At 54.8% G+C, this 19,009-nt stretch overlaps 1 protein-coding gene across 3 annotated transcripts in view; it reads left to right on the plus strand.

The window, feature by feature from the left end:
* The window catches only part of LOC308253247 (interleukin-4 receptor subunit alpha-like), a 36,503-nt gene extending 25,636 nt beyond the window's left edge, over positions 1-10,867 (plus strand). For 2 of the 3 annotated variants that reach the window (XM_080678586.1, XM_080678587.1), the window contains exons 6-10: positions 1,532-1,688; positions 4,300-4,399; positions 6,138-6,216; positions 7,554-7,603; positions 8,374-10,867. In XM_080678586.1, coding sequence (XP_080534712.1) covers positions 1,532-1,688; positions 4,300-4,399; positions 6,138-6,216; positions 7,554-7,603; positions 8,374-9,901 — 1,914 coding nt within the window. In that variant the 3' untranslated portion in view covers positions 9,902-10,867. The remainder of the gene's footprint in view (positions 1-1,531; positions 1,689-4,299; positions 4,400-6,137; positions 6,217-7,553; positions 7,604-8,373) is intronic. The other variant, XM_080678585.1, reaches the window with a different exon arrangement.
* Positions 10,868-19,009: the final 8,142 nt, after the last annotated feature.

A 19,009-nucleotide genomic window follows, 5' to 3' on the forward strand; every position in this document is an offset into this window, starting at 1 on the left:
GCATCATCTCCCTCCTGATGCTGACTGGTCAAGGCAGGCGTTGCCAGGACTGCAGTCTGGCCTGAGGCTCACAGGGAAGGATGGCTCCCGGGCTCCTGTGAGGTTGGCAGCATCCGTGTGCCATGTGCCGTGGCTGTTGGGCCGAGAGCTTCAGGTCCTTGCGGGCCCTTGGCAGGAGGCCACCCTCCATTCTTCCCTCGTGGCCTTCTCCCAGCCAGCCAGGGGAAGAGAGGGCGTCCCGGGGAGTCGGAATGACGGTCTCACATGATGTAATCACACGCATGTGGTCCCACACACCCATCACCTTTGTACATCCTGTTGGTGAGAAACAAGTCACAGTCCTACCCACACTCGAGGAGGGACCGCACAAGGGCAAGATACAGGGGGGATCCTGGGCCCTCAGTCTGTCTGACACCATTTTTTTAACACTATAGGCAGCAGACAACACCTACTCATCATCATCTTACCTTGTCCACTCAGCTACAGTCCTGGAAGTCTTCCCAGTGGGGGCTGGGTGGGCGGGGCTGAGATTCGGTGCCATGTGACTGGGCTGGGTGGGCGGGGCTGAGATTGGGGCCATGTGCCTGAGCTGGGTGGGTGGGGCTGAGATTGGGGCCATGTGACTGGGCTGGATGTGAGGCTCTAGAGCAGTGGTTCTCAACCTTTCTAATGCCTTGACCCTTTAACACAGTTCCTCATGTTGTGGTGACCCCCAACCATAAGATTATTTTCGTTGCTATTTCATAACTGTGATTTTGCTACTGTCATGAATCGTAATGTAAATATCTGTGTTTTCCGATGGTCTTAGGCTCTACAGCAGCGGTTGATAACTGCTAGCAGAGTCGCCTAAGACCATCAGAAAACACAGATATTTACATTACGATTCATAACAGTAGCAAAATCACAGTTATGAAATAGCAACGAAAATAATTTTATGGTTGGGGGTCACCACAACATGAGGAACTGTATTAAAGGGTCAAGGCATTAGAAAGGTTGAGAACCACTGCTCTAGAGAGCCCATGAGGGAGCAAGGGGCATGGTGCCTCTGTGCTTCGGAAAGATCATCACGCTCCCTGCGTGCCAGGCCCTGTCCTGAGCACTTCCCTGCATCAGCCCATTTAATCCTCATAGCCACCCTGGGAGGCAGACACTTTTACCCTCATTGCAGAAGAGGACATTGAGGTCCAGAGAGGTTCTGTCACTAACCTAAGGTCGCACAGCCTGAACGTGACAGTAGGGACCCTTCCCCTCAACTTCAGATGAGGAAACTAAAGCTCAGAAAGGTTCCGACTCGCCCCAGTCATGTCATAGGGCTGGTCAGTGGGGGTAGGGTGGGGCGGGTTTCCTGACCCATCTCACTCGAGTCCGGTCACAGCTATGGAGGTGCCAAACAATGCCTGAGTTGGAGGAATGACCAAATACCAGACTGGTGGCTCTTACACACTGTGGGGTCAGCCAAGGACAGCAGCCCGAGTGGGAGTGGTACCCCCCGCCCCCAGCTGTGCAGTAATGTCTTCCTTTCCTCCCCCAGTTCCTAGTCCGTAATGTGACCTACATGGAGCCCACCCTCCGCTTCCCAGCCAGCACCCTGAAGCCTGGAGCCCGCTACAGCGCGCGGGTGCGGGCCTGGGCTCCGAGCTACAACAGCATGTGGAGCGAGTGGAGCCCCCGTGTCAAGTGGCTTCACGGTGAGTATCCGTGGTGAGTGCTGAGCAGTTAGAATCCTCCCCCCACTTCACGCTGTGCCCAGACACTGGCCCTGGCCGAGCATCCGGGTTTCCGTCCTAGGACACCTCCACAGGCAGGTAACAGAGGAACGACTGACATGGCGCACTGGCCCAGGCGGGCAGGCGAGGCTGCAGTAACAGGTGCCCACGAGGTCCGAGCTTTCACATGTGGAAATGTGCTTCTTGCTTGTGTAACAGTCCAACGTGAACTGTGCTGGTCTGTGGGTGGTCTTCCTCCCGTGGCTCCATCTCTCTCTAGGACAGAGATGATTAACCTTGTGTGTCATGGACCCTTTGGCAGTCAGGGAGGCCTGAGGACGCATTCAGAATAATGTTTTTAAATGTATAAATAAAGTACTAGGATTAATTTTATACAATTTTATACAATTATAAAAAATATCTTAAATATGTTTGTGATCTAGGAATATATGCTTCTCTATTAACACATTAGAAACAGGAGCGAGGGCAGTTCTCATAAATACTGTCATTGGAAAGCAGATGAGATAAGTGACGTTTTGTGGTCTGGCAGCTGCAATGTGGTAGGAGAACAGCTGTGATGTCTGTTGGCAGCTGAGTGACTGCTGATGCTCTCGCTGTGGTTTGCTCCCTCCATTCCTAATGGGAGGAAATGCGAGGTGTCAGAAGTGAGTGAAAATAAAGATGTCATTTCTTTCCCACCCAAGTCCCAGACCTCTGAATTCTGTCTGCAACCTGTTGGAGGTCTGTGGACCCCAAGTTAAGGATCTCTAAGGGCCCTGCCATTGTCTGCATCCAGCTAGCAGAAGGGGAAGGAGAACAGGGAGACCACACCTGCTTCTTAAAAGCCTTAGCCTGGAAGTGACACATCACTCCCTCTCAAGTTTATTGGTGAAACTGGCCACTTGGCCACACATAGCTGCAAGGGATTCTGGGAAATGTAGTCCTTCACTTGTAGCTGCATCCCCAAAACAACTCTTTGCAACTTTATCACATGGCTTTTACAATAGAAATGTTGAATTATCTCATATTCCCAGGTTCATGCAGCAGCTCAGTGATGTCACCCCAGAGTCTTGCCTTCTTTTCCTCTGACATCCTCAGCATGGCAGTATTTTATCTTTAGATTTGCCACCTCATGGCCCCAAGTTGGCTGCTGTACACAGCCTCAGACCCCAAGGACCAAAGGGAATGAAAGGTTCTGTCATTAACAGGAAGCAAAAAATCTTCCCAGAGCTTCCCTAGCAGACTTCCCCTTGCATCTCATTGGCCAGGACTATCACATGGCCTCGCTCAACTGCAGTGAATGCTGGGAACTCAAATGTCTGGAAAGGGGACTAGGATCATCATGATTGGTCTGAACCTCAGGGTGGGCACATTGCCACTAGGCAAAGAAGAGGGGAACATAGGGGAGGGAGGCTGCCTTAGGCATTGTCTGCAGTGTGGAGAGGAGGGGGCCGGTTAACATTCACTTAAAGAAGGATTCTTCAAAGTGCTGGGTACAGTGGGGCTTGGCAGGTACTCCAACCCCACCCACCACACATCCCTCTCACATCGCTCACCTGTTCTGTGAGTGTCTCTTCCCCACCTGTCTCCACCTGGGCTGTGAGCTCTATGGGTAGTATCTATCCTGTGCCTGTGTCCCCAGTGCCCAGAAAGGGGCCAGGCACACAGTAAGTCCTTGGGAAAGTTTTGTTGAATTGATTTGATTCTACCATTGGCCTGGGGAAGGGAAGGGAAGGGAAGGGAAGGGAAGGGAAGGGAAGGGGCACAGCTTGCATGGAACATGTACAGTGTGCTGGACACATTCATTATTTCCACATCTATTTATTGAGCTCCTACTATGCTTGGCCCCATGCTAGACACTGGGAAATCAGTGGTGAACAAAACAGACAGAAATCCTGCCCTTCTGGAACTGGCACTCGGGGGAGGGGGAGACAGAAAATAAACATACAGAAAAGAGGAAATCAGATCGACCCAGACCCAGACGGCAGCAGAGCAGGGAAAGGGGACGGAGTGATGAGAGGGGCAACGGTAGAGAGGGCTGGGGAGTTTTTGGAGCTGGCGAGGGTGAAGTGAACGAGGAGGAGGAGCCCGCTGTGTGAAGGTGATAGCAGCTATGGGCGTGCAGGCACTGTTCTGAGTGCGGTGGGTAGTAAGTCACGTGACCCTCACAACTCCCCGTGAGATGAGCACTATTGTTAACCCCGTTGTACCGGTGAGGAAACCGAGGCACCGAGAGTGTGAGGGATGTGTGCGGGGTCACCAGTGAGGATACGACAGAGCCAGGCTTTGAAATCAGGTCGTCCAGGGCCAGATTCACTGCCCTTGACTTCTGTGCTTCAGGAAAGAGCAGCAAGTTCAAGATCCTGAGCTGGCACTGAGCGTGGAGGAGCAGGGGGCAGCAAGGGGGCCGGTGTGGCAAGGGCTCAGGGTGCAAGGGGAGGGCAGCAGGGGCTGAGGCGGGAGGGCTTGGGGGTGGCCCGATCATGCGGGATCTGGGAGCCACTGTCCTGAGGCTCCGGTCTCCAGTCCTGGGAAATGGAGACCAGGCTGTACTTAGCACGATGCGGGCTCACGGCTTCCCTCCCACTTCCAGACTATGAGCAGCCCTGGGAGCAGCACCTCCCACTTGCCGTCGGCATCTCCTGCATCGTCATCATGGTCGTCTGCCTGTCCTGCTACTTCAGCATCCTCAAGTGAGTCCTGGGCCAGCCCCCTGGGGTGGGGAGTGGGCAGGAGTCCCTCCTCTCATCTGTCAGCTTGCAGTCCTCGTTCAACCATAAATGTTTATTGAGCAGCTACTGTGTGCGAGGCACTGGGGCAACAGCTGAAACAAAACCCACAGGACTCTGTGCTCCTGTGGGAGAGCGATGTCAGGCCTACGATTAGCCATGGGGTTTTCCGCAGCAACCCAAGCACTGAAGGAAATAAACCGGGCAGGGCACAGATGTCCCGGGTGGGCGCTGTGTGTGTGTATGTAGAGGGGGGAAGGAGGGGATATTTGAGCTGAGGCCTCCCTGGGGGAAGGAGCTGGCCAGGGTGGGGCTGGGAAGGGCCTTCCCTTGGGAAAGGGAGGTAGATCATGCCCGGGGTATGGTCCAGACAATTGGGGGCAGGTGACAATAGACGGAGGAATTCTAGCCAATTGCCCTGACAGGCGGGAGACCTGGGCTCGGGTTCTGGCCCTGGCGCTGGTAGCTGTGTGACTGGCTCCTCCTTTGTAGGCTGAGAAAGAGCAAGAACGTATTTCGTCAGTCCTAAGAGTCTAAGAGAGTCTTGGATCACAGTGGGGTGGAGGTAGAAGGAGCCTGGTTTTCAGGAAACATGGTGTCTCAGAGCCTCAGTCCTCCCATCTCTGAAATGGGACTAGCGAGCCCTGCCCTACCATGTGAGGATTAGTGATGGCCGAGGATTGAGCTAGTGTCCCGCACTCTGCTGGGCACACAGCAAGTGTGCAGGGGTTGCAAGCTTTCCTCGTCACTGTGGGCTGGTCTTTTCCTCTTCTCTGAGCCTCAGTTTCCCCATCGCCTGTCCTCCCAGCCCCACTCACTGTCCAGCACTCCAGCCTTCTTGCTGTTCTTTGAACGCACCAAGCAAGTTTCCTCCAAACCTTTGCACTCGCTGTGCCCCTACCTGGAAAGCCCTTTCCCCTGGCATCGCCATGACTCACTCCTCTTCCACTTTCAGTTGCCACTCAGAGGCCACCTCCTCAGGGAGGCCTTCCTGGATCACACCCTCCATTCCTCTCTATTCCTTTATCTTCTTCATTTTCATTCATGGCACTTGATGCCGTAATTAATGTCCTATAGTTATTTCTGTCTGTCTCCTCTTCTAGAAGTTCAGCTACGTGAGGGCGGGGCTTTTGTCTGTCTTGTTCACGGTTGTGTCCCCGAGGCCTGGCACAGTGAGTGGTACATAGTAGGTGCTCAGTACGGCATGTTGACTGACTGAGTGGAGTCAGCGGAGGCTGATCCAGGGGCAATCTGAGGACCTTCCCTCAGAGCTGACACTCCATGGCTCCAGGCCGACCAGGGGAGGGAAGGAACCTATTTCTCCCAGGGCCTCCACGGCTTCTCAGGCCTCCCCTGGCCTGGGTCTCAGCTGCTCCGTGGGGGACTGCTGATGGGCACACCCTGAATTCTCTGCAGCTTGAGTCCCTCCTGCTTCCCTGGGCTTGTTCCCACTGAGGACAGAGGCGGCGAGTCGGGAGCAGAATGCTAGGGCACAAACCGGCTCTTCTGCTGCCAGCTGTCCCTTCAGCCCTGTGAGCCTCGGTCTGCTCATCTGTGAATGGGGTTGGCAGTAGGACCTGTCCCATAGGCTTAGGGTGAGACATCCAAAACCAATCAACATGGTCCTGACCCCTAGGAAGAACTGGCGATGTGATCATTTTTATGGGAGGAGAGACCAACGCGTTTCCCTTTTCTTTTTCAGGATTAAGAAAGAATGGTGGGACCAAATCCCCAACCCGGCCCGCAGCCCCCTCGTGGCTGTTGTCTTCCGGGAGGCTCAGGTAGGAGAGTGGCTGGTCCGATGCTGTGGACTGCTCCTAGCAGGAACTAGGATTCAGGTGTCTGGGATGTTAAAGATACTCACTGGCTTTTGGATTAGCACCTGAGCCGTCAGGAAGGTCCCAGCGCAGGTTGCTTCTGCAGCCCAGTGTGGTCATGGGGGGCCCAGAGGCTGCCCGCCACCCCCGCAACTTGCCGCCTCGGCTTTCAGAGCCACTTTTCAGCCTTGGGTGGGTTCCCTCCCTTGGGAGGGGATGGCCCCTGAGGTCATCGGCATGTCGTCTCCTGGGGAGGTACCTGCACCCGGGCAGGAGGCCAAGAGGCCAGGGAGAGGGGAACACAGTTCCTGTGTGTTCCTCTTACGAGCAGGAAACCGCCGCCAAAGCGCCAGCAAATCCCCTCATTTCTCATTGGCCCGAGTTGCATCACATGCTGGTTCCTAAACCTTCACCTGCAAGGAGCGGGAATACCATGAGGCCAGCCAGGTGGCCAGCCCTGAGCGGTGGCCACGTGTGGTTTGCCTGAGCTCATCGGGGTTCTCTAGGAAGGAGGAGCGGGTGCAGGTCCTTCAGGTCTCCAGCGACCCTCTGACAGCCTCTGGAGTCGGTGGTGCTGACTTTGAACCCTGGCTCTGCCACTCACCTGCAGAGTGGACTGGGTTTGAGCAAGTGGCTTAACTTCTCTGAGCCTCGGTTTTCTCGTGTGGGTTGTGTAACGTTTATATAACGGTTGGAATTCACCGAGACAGTACATGTAAAGTGTGTATCACCGGGCCCTGCACAGTGTCAGCATCGTCATGTATCAATCAGCTTTTGCTGTGCAGCAAATTATCCCGAAACTTGGTTGAAACAAGCCATATCTGTAGCTCTTGCTTCTGCAGGTCGCTCAGCAGTGGGGTCGGGAGGGGGATCTGGGCCAGGCAGGGCAGCTCTCTGGGCTGGCTCATCCCCCGCGGCTTCACACACAGGTCCGGCAGTTGTCTCTCGCCTGGGCAATGCACTGACTAAGCTGTGTCATCCTCCCGCAGGCTGGCCCGTTGGCAGTGTCGCTTATACCACTTTCTGTTGCCAAAGCAAGTCACAGGGCCAGGCCAGATCCAAGGGGTGGAGGAGCTGCAGATGACAGTGGCCATTTTTACCTTCAGCCACAGCAACTTAATATTAGGGCGGCCTCACTCATTCCCAGGGACTGAGGCTCCGGGAGCTGCAGTGGCCTGGTCTGACCTCCGACCCAGGTGACGTCAGGGCCGACAGTCCTCCCACGGCGAACACGGAGCTCGCCGTGGCCAGGCTGGCGGGAGGCCTCTCCGCTCTGTTCATTGGCTGTCTCTGTGTTTCAGGTGCCACTGTGGGGGAATAGGTTCGGGGGCCAGGAACCAGCCAAGTGCCCGTATGTATATGAACTTCGGTCATAGCCCGTGTGGATTTGGAAGGGGGTGGAATTGGCACAGTGGGCCCCATCTTGAGAGCAAGGTCCCTCACCCCTCCATGTCTGCCTTCTCTTCCTTGGCATTCAGCACTGTTCCTTTGAAGGGTGGAAGGGGGAGGAGTGGTCTGGGAAGGTGGCTGCCGGCTGGGCCCCTGAATTTCCCTGGGTGGGTCAGGCAGGTGCTGAGCTCCCTTGGGGGTGCACTCTGGCCTGAGCAAGGCTGTAGAGTCAAGTACCCGGGCAGCAGTGCCTGTTATAAAGTGCTGACATAATTGCATACTGGTTGGCAAACACCACTATCCTAAACCCTGAGGATGCCACCAGCACATTAGCCTCCTTAGCGCCTCCCTCGGGGCCTCGGGGCCTCCCACGGTGCAGTAGCTAAAGTTTAGACCGTCAGCCGTCCTAAGTGGGCATTCCCTATGCTGCGTGTTGATATGTGTTTTAAATACCATCATCCCTGACAAAGACTTTGATTTATTCACTAGTCTGAGCTTGTAGTGGGTCCCAGGTTATGTGCTGAACTCCAGACATCCCAAAGGCAGTCAGGGCCCTGCCTTCCAGGAGCTCCCAGAGCTCCTTGGGTAGACTGAGAGGCAGTGATTGTAAAGCCAGGAGGCAGGTCTGTGATAGGTAGGCATCAGTCCAGGGTGGCTTCAAGCTGGGTTTCGAGGGATGAATAGGAGTTTTTCAAGTGGAGACACTGAACCCTGACCAAACTGCTTTTGCAGATACTGGAAGACTTGTCTGACTAAGCTCCTGCCCTGTTTACTGGAGCCTGGTGTGGAAAGGGGTGACAATTCCTCCAAGGCGGCCAGGAGCGAGCCTGCCCAGGACCCTGGACAACCAGCATGGCGCCCCGTGGAGGTCAGCAGCGCGGTCCTCTGGCCAGAGAGCATCAGCGTGGTGACGTGCGTGGAGCTGCTAGAGGCCCCGGTGGAGAGTGAGGAGGAGGAGCAGGAGGAGGAAGATGGAGGGAGCTTCTGCCCCTCCCCTGAGAGCAGCGGGGGCGGCTTCCAGGAGAGCAGGGCGGGCATCGCGGCCCGGCTGACAGAGAGCCTGCTCCTGGACCTCCTCGGGGGTGCGGAGTGGGGCTTCTGCCCGCCAGGCTCGAGGGAGTCCTGCCTTCTTCCTCCCTCAGCAGGTGTGAGTGCTCAGATGCCTTGGGCTGAGTTACCAGGTGAGGCGCCTCAGGAGGCCTCACTTCTGGGCAGGGAGCAGCCTTCTGACCCAGAGCGCCCCCCAGCCACTCGGACGCAGAGCCCAGCCGGCCTGGCTGTCACAGAGCTGCCTGCCACCATCATCACCGACAATCCCTCGTACCGCAGCTTCAGCAGCTTGCTGTGCCCGCCCTCGGGTCCTGGAGAGCTCGACTCAGACCCGCAGCTGGCCGAATACCAGGGAGACAGGGACCCCAACGTCCTCTCTGGGCCACCCGCTGCGCTCCAGCCTGAGCCAGAAACCTGGGAGCAGGGCCTCCGGCAGAGCGTCCTCCAGCACCGGGCAGCCACCCGCACCTCGGCCCCCGGGGGCTACCGGCAGTTCGCGCACGCGGTGAGGCAGGGCTGCGCCCAGGGCGGCGAGGCGGGCGGCCCTTCCGGAGAAGCCGGGTACAAGGCCTTCTCCAGCCTGCTGGCCAGCAGTGCCGTGTGCCCAGGGCCACCTGGGGTTGAGGCCAGCAGTGGGGAGGGGTGCTACAGGCCCTTCCAGGGCCTCACTTCTGGCAGCCCTGGGGTTCCTGCCCCTGTCCCCCTGTTCACCTTTGGGCTGGACATGGGGCCACCTCCCAGCCCTCAAAACTTGCTCCTCCCCAGCGGCTCCCCGGAGTGCCCCGGTCTGGAGCCAGTGGCACAGGGAAAGGACAGCCAGAAGCGCCTGCTCGCCCTGGAGCAGGCCACAGCCCCACTTGGGGACGACCTGGGCAGTGGCATCGTCTACTCAGCCCTCACCTGCCACCTGTGCGGCCACCTGAAGCAGTGTCATGGCCAGGAGGAGCAAGGCGAGGCCCACGGCGTGGCCCCCCGCTGCTGTGGCTGCCACTGTGGAGACAGCTCCGAGCCCCTGGGGAGCCCCCTGCCAGGCGGGATTCTGCTGGAGGCCAGCCTCCCTCAGGCCTCCCTGGCACCCTTGGGTGTCTCGGAGGAGGGCAAGGCCCCCCTGTTCTCCCAGCCTGGCCCCAGCAATGCTCAGAGCTCAAGCCAGACCCCCCAAATGGTGGCCATGCTCTCCACAGGGCCCATAGGCATGCGTGCGTCCTAGGTGTGCGCCCTCATTGCTGTGCGCACCTCAGCCCTGCCTGCGAAACGCCACCCCACCCCCACACCCCGAGGGAGCCCGGCTGGCGTGGCCGAGAGACTCGGAGAAGCCCGTGTGAAGTGAGGATGTCTGACCCCGAGCTACGGAGGCTGGACCCTGTTCTCAACACTGCCGGAGCTCAGCGCGTGCCGTGGGCGGGGCGGCGGGAGCGGGGCCCACAGAGCCCCCTGCAGGGACCCGGGGGCTCCGGGCACCTTGGCTTGTGGGCGAGCTCTTGGCCACTTGATCGGTCCACGCTTCTCCAGCGCACTGCCCTTGTCACGCCGCCCAAGGCCTGTTCGTCCACCTGATCACTTGGTTGCCCACGTCTTGCCCGGTCCTGGGCCTAGCTGCTGCCATGTCACTGGACTGGATGCTGAGCCTAGAAACTAACCAAGCAACGGGAACGCACTGGGAGGCTTTGGGGGACTGATGGGAAATCCCGGTCCTGGAAGCGTGGTGATTAGCCCAGAGGTGCCATTCATTCAACAGCTTCATTAGGCCGACACGGAGCAGGATCTGGGCTGTGGAGGGGGCTTAGTCAAGCGGGGGTAACGGCACATGAAAAACGGTGATTACCACGCAGTGACAGTTTGCTGGGGGCCCCTGGTAAGCATGGGATCCCCGGAATAAACACACCCAGCTACCTTGGGGCCAGTCTGTGCCCTCCAGACACCGTGGCTGGCAGCCACAGAGACCAGAGGGAGAGCTTCACCCTGAGATCTGGCTGAGCTGGGCGTTCCAGACGCCAACACCAGGCACATTTCGCCTGCACGCCGGCCTGGACCTCACACTGAGTAATGTGTGTTTGTGTGCATCTCAAAGATTGTTTAAACCTAATATTTGTATTTGCTGAGGAGGCTGGAACGGGACAGGGTGGAGTTTTATATAAGTAAAGGTTCTTTATCTCTTTTTTTATTTATGAAACAAGCATACTGCCATTGTGAGTACTTTATTAACTCATTGAATCCACACAGGGACTCAAGTGCCATGAGTTGATTTAGGAGGGGATCCCAGGAAGCCCTGCTTGGGGAGTGGGGCAGTGAGGCAGGGAAGGGCAGGAGGCAGTGGAGGGTGTGTTATCAGACAGCGTCAGCTGGGCAGCTGCTGCCTGATCCTGCCTGGAGCTTTGGAAAGCCATGCACTGTGTATGCCTAGAGGTGTCCCTGCAAAGTGGGGGTGGAGGGCTGGGGTGTTTGTCCACCCACTCCCCTCTGTCACTGGTAGAGGCCACTGGCAGGGGCACTGGCAGCAGCTCCACGCTTTGCCAAGGCACACAGCTCGTTGGTAGCTGACCCCAGGCTCTCTGTAGGTGATGGTTCTGCACATCCAGGTAGGTGGCGTGATGGACTGGGCCTCTGACGGGCAGGCAGGGGATCGTAAGCTCCTAGGTCTGTGTTACTCTGTCTCTGTCACACTTTCAAATGAGAGGCTTGGCTGTTTGAGGTTCCTTCCTGCTCTGGCGTTCTACACAGTGCACTAGAGGTGGCGGGGCGCTCACTGCCTTACATGCAGCCTGATGTTTGTCCAAGTGTCTCCTTTATTTTTTTGTTCATTGTTTTTAAAGTGTCTCCTTTGTACTGAGCCCAAAACTATCGCTTTAGCTGCCAGAGTCACCCTACCTCCCACCCCCAGACACCCAGTTTACAAGTGGGGACACAGCTTCAGGGAGGAAAAGGGATTTGCTAAGGTCAACAGTGAATGGCAGAGCCTGAACTAGCCCTCTGGACTTTGCCTTCAGGAGCCTTCATAACTAAATGTAAGAATTAAAAATAAAAATAGCTATTTAGTGCCAAGCAATATGCTAAGTGCTGTATATCCACTGTGTCAGCTCTAGTAGGCAGGTCCAGTTATCCCAGTTTTACAGCTGAGGAAGCAGGCCCAGAGAGGCTGAGGTTTGGCCTTGGGTCACACAGCGAGGAAGTCCTGGAGCCAGGTCTGACTGCAGAGCTCCAGCCCCATGGGATGCCATCTCATGTACAGCACGGCACCTACTCAAATGTCAGCTCTACTCCACTTTGTCTGAGCATCGTCTCAGAAAACCCAATTTAAAAATTAAGCAGCAAACAGAGAAAATTCATTTGTGTGAGTGGTGGAGGGGCAGTTGGGTTGAAGTGCAACACTGGAGGCAGGATGTTCTCTCCTCGGGATTTTATAAGAAGGAGACCCAGCTTGTCAGCTGAGGCTGATGTGACAGAAATAACTGGGCTTGGGGAGGCTGGGGGCTCCTGGTAAATATGGGATCCCCCGAATAAACACACCCAGTTACCTTGGGACCAGTCTGTGCCTCGCGGACACCGTGGCTGGCAGCCACAGAGACCAGAGGGAGGGCTTCACCCTGGGATGGGGAATTAGATAGAGAACCTCCCATCTCTACCCTGCATTTAAACCCACCCTCCCAGGCTCACAGAAGCTGGAGAAAGGCCACTGTTCTTGCTTCCCCAACCCCCTTCTCCAGCTTAACACGGGGGAGGAGGAAGCAGAGCAGAAAAGCAAGTAGCAGGAAAGCCCACACCCCACCCATATTTGCTGAGCACCTACTGTGCTGGGTGCTGAGGAAACAGTGAGATGAACTTTCGTCCCTCCTGGACCTTATAGTTCAGTCTGGGAGACAGACATGAAACAGACAAAAGGAAAAATTGCAAACACTGATGGGTGCTGTGCACACTGAGAAAGACACCTACTAAGAAGGGCTCCTGGTGGCTAACTGAACTCAAATTTTAAAAATAACAGAACCTAGCAGCAATTTCTACACAGGGATCTCTCATGTAAACTTCAAGGAAAACCTGCATTGGACTGCCTGCCTGCACTGTGCTGCTGCCATCTGAGCCCTGGAATCCCATTTCAACCAATAGGACTGAGGTTTTCCCCACCCGATTGGAGCTGGGCAGCTCCACACAGCTCTATCCTGACCAATCAGGACAGTGCCAATCAAACTTGAAGTCCTCATTTGCATGAGGACAAACCAATCAGGCACTAGGGGCAGGGATTTCTGTCCATATAAGCCAACTCTGAGAAGGCACTTTCCCTTTCCACTGAGGACTGAGTCTCCCTGGCTGAGCTGAAACACTGAAGATGCCTTGCTCAACTGGAGAGGAGCAGACCAGTACAGGCCAGAGCAGACTGGAACAAAGTGGAGCCGATCAGCACAGCAGGGAGCAGAGCAGCAGGGAGCAGAGCACAGCTGTCCAGCCAGAGAGGGGCCTGGCTCCGGGGCTGCCTCACAGTTACGCTGTTTTCACAGCCGTGCTGCACCATAACTGAGCTGTTTGCACTGAATAAAGTCTCCTTCTTCACCACACCCGAAACTGGGGATTCCTGATGCTGTTGAAGGGGTGCCAACAACCATCAGTTGACAGTGTTCTGCAGAAAACAGGGTCTGAGACACGGGGAGCTAAAGGCAGGTCTTTAAGGAGGCGTGTTCACAGCGCAGAAAGACCAGCCACAGCAGTGAACCAGGGACAGTGGTGGCAGGAAGGTGGGCACAATGGGGGATGGAGTGAGGAATTTATATTTGGCTAAAATGAACCTTAGCCCAACCCCCTGAGAAACATGGCCCAATAAACACCCGTCTCTCTTTAACCTCCCCAATCCCCAAATGTAACCCGCCCACAAGCAGGAGCCAATGAGAGGACACGGAGCCCCTGGACGTCCTCCAATAGCGTTCCCTCTCACCTTGCAGAAGTGGAGGACTAAGGCTCCCCCGACAGCAGCGCTGGCTAACGTCCTTGTTGCTGGTATTCTCACGCAGGAATAAAGGCACTCCCACCAGGAATGAGTTGATTTGCACAGAGGAGTGGCTGGCTGCCAGGGCCTTTCTTGGAATTTCTTTGACAAAAGACTTTTTAAAAACCCCTTAAAATCTGGTCCTTGCCCATCTGCAGATGAGTGGATTAGAAAACTATGGTACATCTACACAAAGGAATACTACGCTGCTATAAAAAGAAGGAATTCCTACCATTTGCAGCAGCATGGATGGAACTGGAGAGCATTATGCTAAGTGAAATAAGCCAGGCAATGAAAGAAAAATACCACATGATCTCATTTATGGAAAATAAAGAATATTATAACCTGATGAACAAAAAGATAGATACAGATGCAGTAAAGCATCGAACAGACTGTCAAATTACAGCAGGAAGGCTGGGGAGGGTGGGAAAGAGATCAACCAAAGGACTTGTATGCATGCATATAAGCACACCAACGGACACAAGACACTCGGCGGGGGGGGGGGGGGGGGGGGAATGAGGGCATGCGACAGGGTGGGGGAGGCTGGGGGAAGGTCAATGGGGAAAAAAAAGGAGGTATATGCACTACTCTGTGTAATACTTTAAACAATAAGATAAAATTTAAAAAAATGAAATAAAATCTGGGGTCTTTGGCTTCCCAAGCCCTGGTCTCCAAATTAGGCAGGACACCCCAAGGCTCTTTGGGGCGTAAAGCCCTAGACCCCTTCTCTGCTTTCTATGACCCCTTTAATCCTGCCTGTGCCTTCGCTTTCTCATTGGGAAACAGAAAGGATAATAAAACCCGTGTTGGGGAGTTTTCCTGAAGGTAGTCTCCACATAATCGTCTTCACCATGTCTCAGATTTGCTCCAGCCTGGCTGGGGCACAGGTGACAAGAATTAAAGGTACAAACAGCTTAGAAATCTAGACTTTTCAGCCCTGGCCACTGCTCCAGGTTTCCTCAGAACTTCCCTGTGAGTCTCTGCGGGCTCCCACTTCTGCTGCCACTGCCAGTGGTTAAGCCTGACAGGGGAGCCCTAGCTTCTGCCCCCCCGGGCCCCCCACGCTCTCTGGCTTATGCCCACCCTTCCTGGGTCAGGACTGCCCCACACCAGGCCTGGGATCCACTCCTTCATTCAAATATTACTCCCTGACAGGCAATTGTTAAACCAAAAATATATTTCTCAAGTTATCAGCATGGATCAAAGTTTTATTTTAAATTTACAGGAAGAAAATCAGGGGAAAAAAGAGAGAACTTAGGTTCCATGAACGACCTTAGGAAGTGGTCTTATAGCAAGACAACGGAGTGTGTGGGACAGTGCTGTCCCACAGAACTTCTTACGGTGGGAATGCTCACGGGCCGATACAGAGGCCACTTGCCACGTTGGGCTAGTAGGCATTTGGAATGTGGCTGTGTGACTGAGGACATGATTTTTAAATGTTATTAGACTAGCCGGTAAATTTAAATAGCCACCTGTGGCTGGCGAGTCCCGTATTGGATAGAGCAGGGCTAGCAGGTCATTTTAGTCCACGTACAACTCAATTTTCTCAGCCTGGAGAGGAGATAGAGACCCAGAGAGACGGAGGGAGAGAGAAGAGGGACAGCCGACTGCACCAAATGTGACTCAGGAGTCACGAGGGGGGGCACACCAACGGACACAAGAGGGTCAGGTGCTCCCAGCCCATGCCCTCGTCCCCCCCCGCCCGCCCCCACCTCCAGCGGAGCTGGAAGTAGGCAGTAGGCGGCGGGTGTGGGCTGAGCGATGCTGGCTGCGGAATTTCCCAGCGCCCCCTGGAGGCTGGACCGGAGGTGGAGCGGCCCAGGGGGGGTGGGCGTGGCGGGGGTAGGGGGTCGGGGCCCGGGGCCCTGAGGCTTAAGCTGACCTCTGGAGGCCTCCAGAGCCTTTGATTTCGGGGTCCCCATGGCCCGACTCCGCACACCCTCAGCCTCGATTTTACAAAGATTTTTCCTGGGAGGTGGCGTACTTTGGTTTTGTTTCTTTTTTTTTTTTAATATAAAACCTACTTATTGCTTTTTTCTAATTACTAAATTGGCACGTGCCAACCTTCTCTGTTTCAGAGAAAACCTGAAGGTATAAATAGGAAAGAAAAAACCACCGGAAATCCCATCCCCCGCCCTAGCACCCGGCACCATGTGGGTGTCACAAATGAATGTTTCTGAAGATGTATCTCTGTGTACATCCTGTAGAATAGCCTCTGATACATGATTTTCTCATAAAAGCTATTAATTAAAAAAAAAAAACAGCAAGGGAGGCATGACCTCACCGGCTCCTCACAGCAGCGGAGACCGCGTGTGGGACTTGCCCATGATGCACCCTGACTCCTAACCACCCCTCCCCCCATAGTCTTACACCCTTTTTTCAGATGAGAACAAACACTGAGACTCAGAGAAGGAAGCCTCTACCTCATCCTGCCTCTGTTTGAACCTGCCTTTGCCAGTGGAGCTGTGTGACCATGGGCAAAGTACTTGACCACTCTGGGCCTCCATTTCGTCCCCATCAAACACAGATAAGAGAAGCACCTGCAGCCACCGTGGTGGGGTGATGACAGATGTCACGATGGGTGAAGGCCAGGGGATGCCAGTGCTCTCCTGATTAACTTGCCTGAGGCCCCTGACAGCAGCAGGACCATGCCAGGCTTCCTCAAAACCCCACCTTTCCCACCACATCATAGGCAGCTGGCCAGGGGAGAGAGGCGGGCTTGGCTGGAGGCCAGCTCCTTGGTCCCTGCTGCCCCCTGGTGGCCCACTCTGGCCCCAGCGCCTGCCTCTGTTCCAGTAGGTCCTGTCCTAGGGGGTGCCAAGCCCAGAAAACTAGGCCTGGAATCCCCACCCATGCGACCCACCCTCTCTTTGGTGTCTGTGTTTTCCCCACCCTCTCCAGCACCTGGTTAAAGGGCTTAGCTGACATGCATTAGGAACTCCCGGTGCTCCAAGGACCAGCTGTGTGACCAGGGCCCAGTCATGTAGCCTCTCTGAGCTTGTTTCCTCATGGCGGTAGATTAACAAAGCAGGAGAAAGCAAAGCAGGGAAGTCTCAGGGATTGGATAAAAAGCAAAATTAAGAGACACTTATTTTACATTGGTAGGTGCAGGATGGCTACATTTGACATTTACAGTAAACAGAGCTGGTATAGCACAACAAGATAAAATGAATTTTGGCTCATGAGGGTGGTTGCGTCTCTGAGACAAAGATTACTACTCTGCTATATCCCAGGTGTGTTAACCTAGACACACAAGAACAATGGACAAGGCTTACTTAAGGCAAAGATTAACCTTTTACTAAGGATGCCATAGGCCTGGCGTGTTACTACCCACCATGACCTTCCCAGTTACAAATTTATAATTAGATCATCCTGTGTGTTTAATTTCAGTCACTGAGTTTGTCATGCCTGCCACGGAGCCCCCTAAACTTGCCAGGCTTGCTCCCTTGCCCCCTTTTCACTCACAGCAGAGACTCGGGGAGGTGCCCAATGCCCCGATGAAAAGCTAAACCCAAGAAGGTAGTTAGCCTTGCTTGCATGTCTGTATAATGAACACAGAAAAGCTACAGCGGTATGGTAGGGTGGAAAGCATTGACTGCCTCGCCCATGTCCCAGAGGGGGCTCACCACCTCCCCCGTCTCCCAGAGAAGACGAGGTTCTTGATTTCATCAGATTTAAAACACTCCACACCTGACTGCTTTTACATATCCTTTATTACTCTCACTATAAGACATTAACATGAGTTACCATGTTCATATAACCTTGAAAGTTTTCTTTAAAATGCATGGAATTTGGTCACAAACACTGCTGGTACCAGTTAGCACTTCGTGGCAGGCAGGAGGTGCAGCATCCTGTTGGCTGAACTCCTGCTCTTGAAGACAGAGCACAGAGCAGGCTCTGTCTTGCCGATTGTGGACGTCTCTAACTATAATTGCACCCTTAGCATGGACGGCCTTAGCAGGCTCCAGAGAAGACAAGGCAGACTGCACTTGCCACCTGATTGTAGCGTTTGAATCTGCAGATGGCAGAGCAGAGCCCAAACCCATCGTCAGATGATGAGACAGGCTCTGTGCTACTTTCAGAGGCAGCCTGACCCTCTCCATTGAAGAATGTGCTGGACCAGCCTCTGTAACAAGCTGTGTCTTGATTAAGTGGTGGCTTGAGATAGAGAGGAAAGGCAGAGAGATAGAGATGGAGATGGAGGTGGAGGAGGTGGAGGTGGAGGTGGAGGTGGAGGTAGAGGTGGAGATGGAGAGAGAGAGAGATGTGAGAAGCATCGATCCACTGCCTCCTGCACACTCCTTACCGGGGATGGAACCTGCAACCTGGGCATGTGCCCTGAGTGGGAATCCAACAGGTAATCTTTTGATGCAGGGGATGACACTCCAATCTACTGAGCTACCCTGCCAGGACAATCTAGTACTTTTTACATATACACTGAGTGGCCAGATTATGTTCTCTGAACCATAATAATCTGACCACTCAGTGTATGTGTGTGTGTGTGTGTGTGTGTGTGTGTGTGTATGTATATACATACACACACACACACATACACATGAGGCATGGTGCATGAATTCGTGCATGGGTGGGGTCTGACCAGCCTGGCCAGGGGGAGGGTACATGGGAGATTGGCTGGCCTGCCTGCTGGTTGAACTCCTGGTCGAAGAGACAATTTGCATATTAGCCTTTTATTATATAGGATATACACTTGAGTGGCCAGATTATTATGTGTTCAGAGATCATAATAATCTGGCCACTCAGTGTAGTTCCTTGGTCTCTCTGCTCCACCCATGCACAGTAGTCCAGGCCTTTTTGCAAAGATGTTATTGACTACTGACCCACCAAAACAGGCCCGGGATCACCATTAGTGGGCTAGGTTAGGGGGGGAGGGGTCAGGGGAGGGGACACCTGGCCTCCTCCCAAGCCACCGACCACGCTTCATAGGAGCTCGCTTCCTGCTTCCCTGGAAGGCCGCTGTTCTCTGCTGGGTCTGGGGTCTCCTCACACCCCAAGATTGGAAGGATGGTTGGGGGCACTGAGCTAGTTCCCTCTGGACCTTGAACCAGGCTACAGAGACCCAAAAGCCAAAAGTCAGAGGTGAGAGGGCACAGATCCAAAATGAAGGCTTGCAGTTAGTGGGGATGAGAACAAACCCCTCTCAGCGCCAGACCTCTCCCGCTTTGGAGACAACACGCACAGCATCTGATTGATGTGTCCTGCCTTCTGGTCCCGCCCCTCCCGCCAGCCTTGCTCCATCCCCATCCCCACCCCGCCCGGCGCCTCCCCTGCTCCCTCCCCTGCGCGGCGTGGCTTTCCTTAGACCTTGAACAGCCAGGCGGTACCTCC

This window comes from Plecotus auritus, assembly GCF_963455305.1.
Source record: "Plecotus auritus genome assembly, chromosome: 7".
Lineage (NCBI taxonomy): Eukaryota > Metazoa > Chordata > Mammalia > Chiroptera > Vespertilionidae > Plecotus > Plecotus auritus.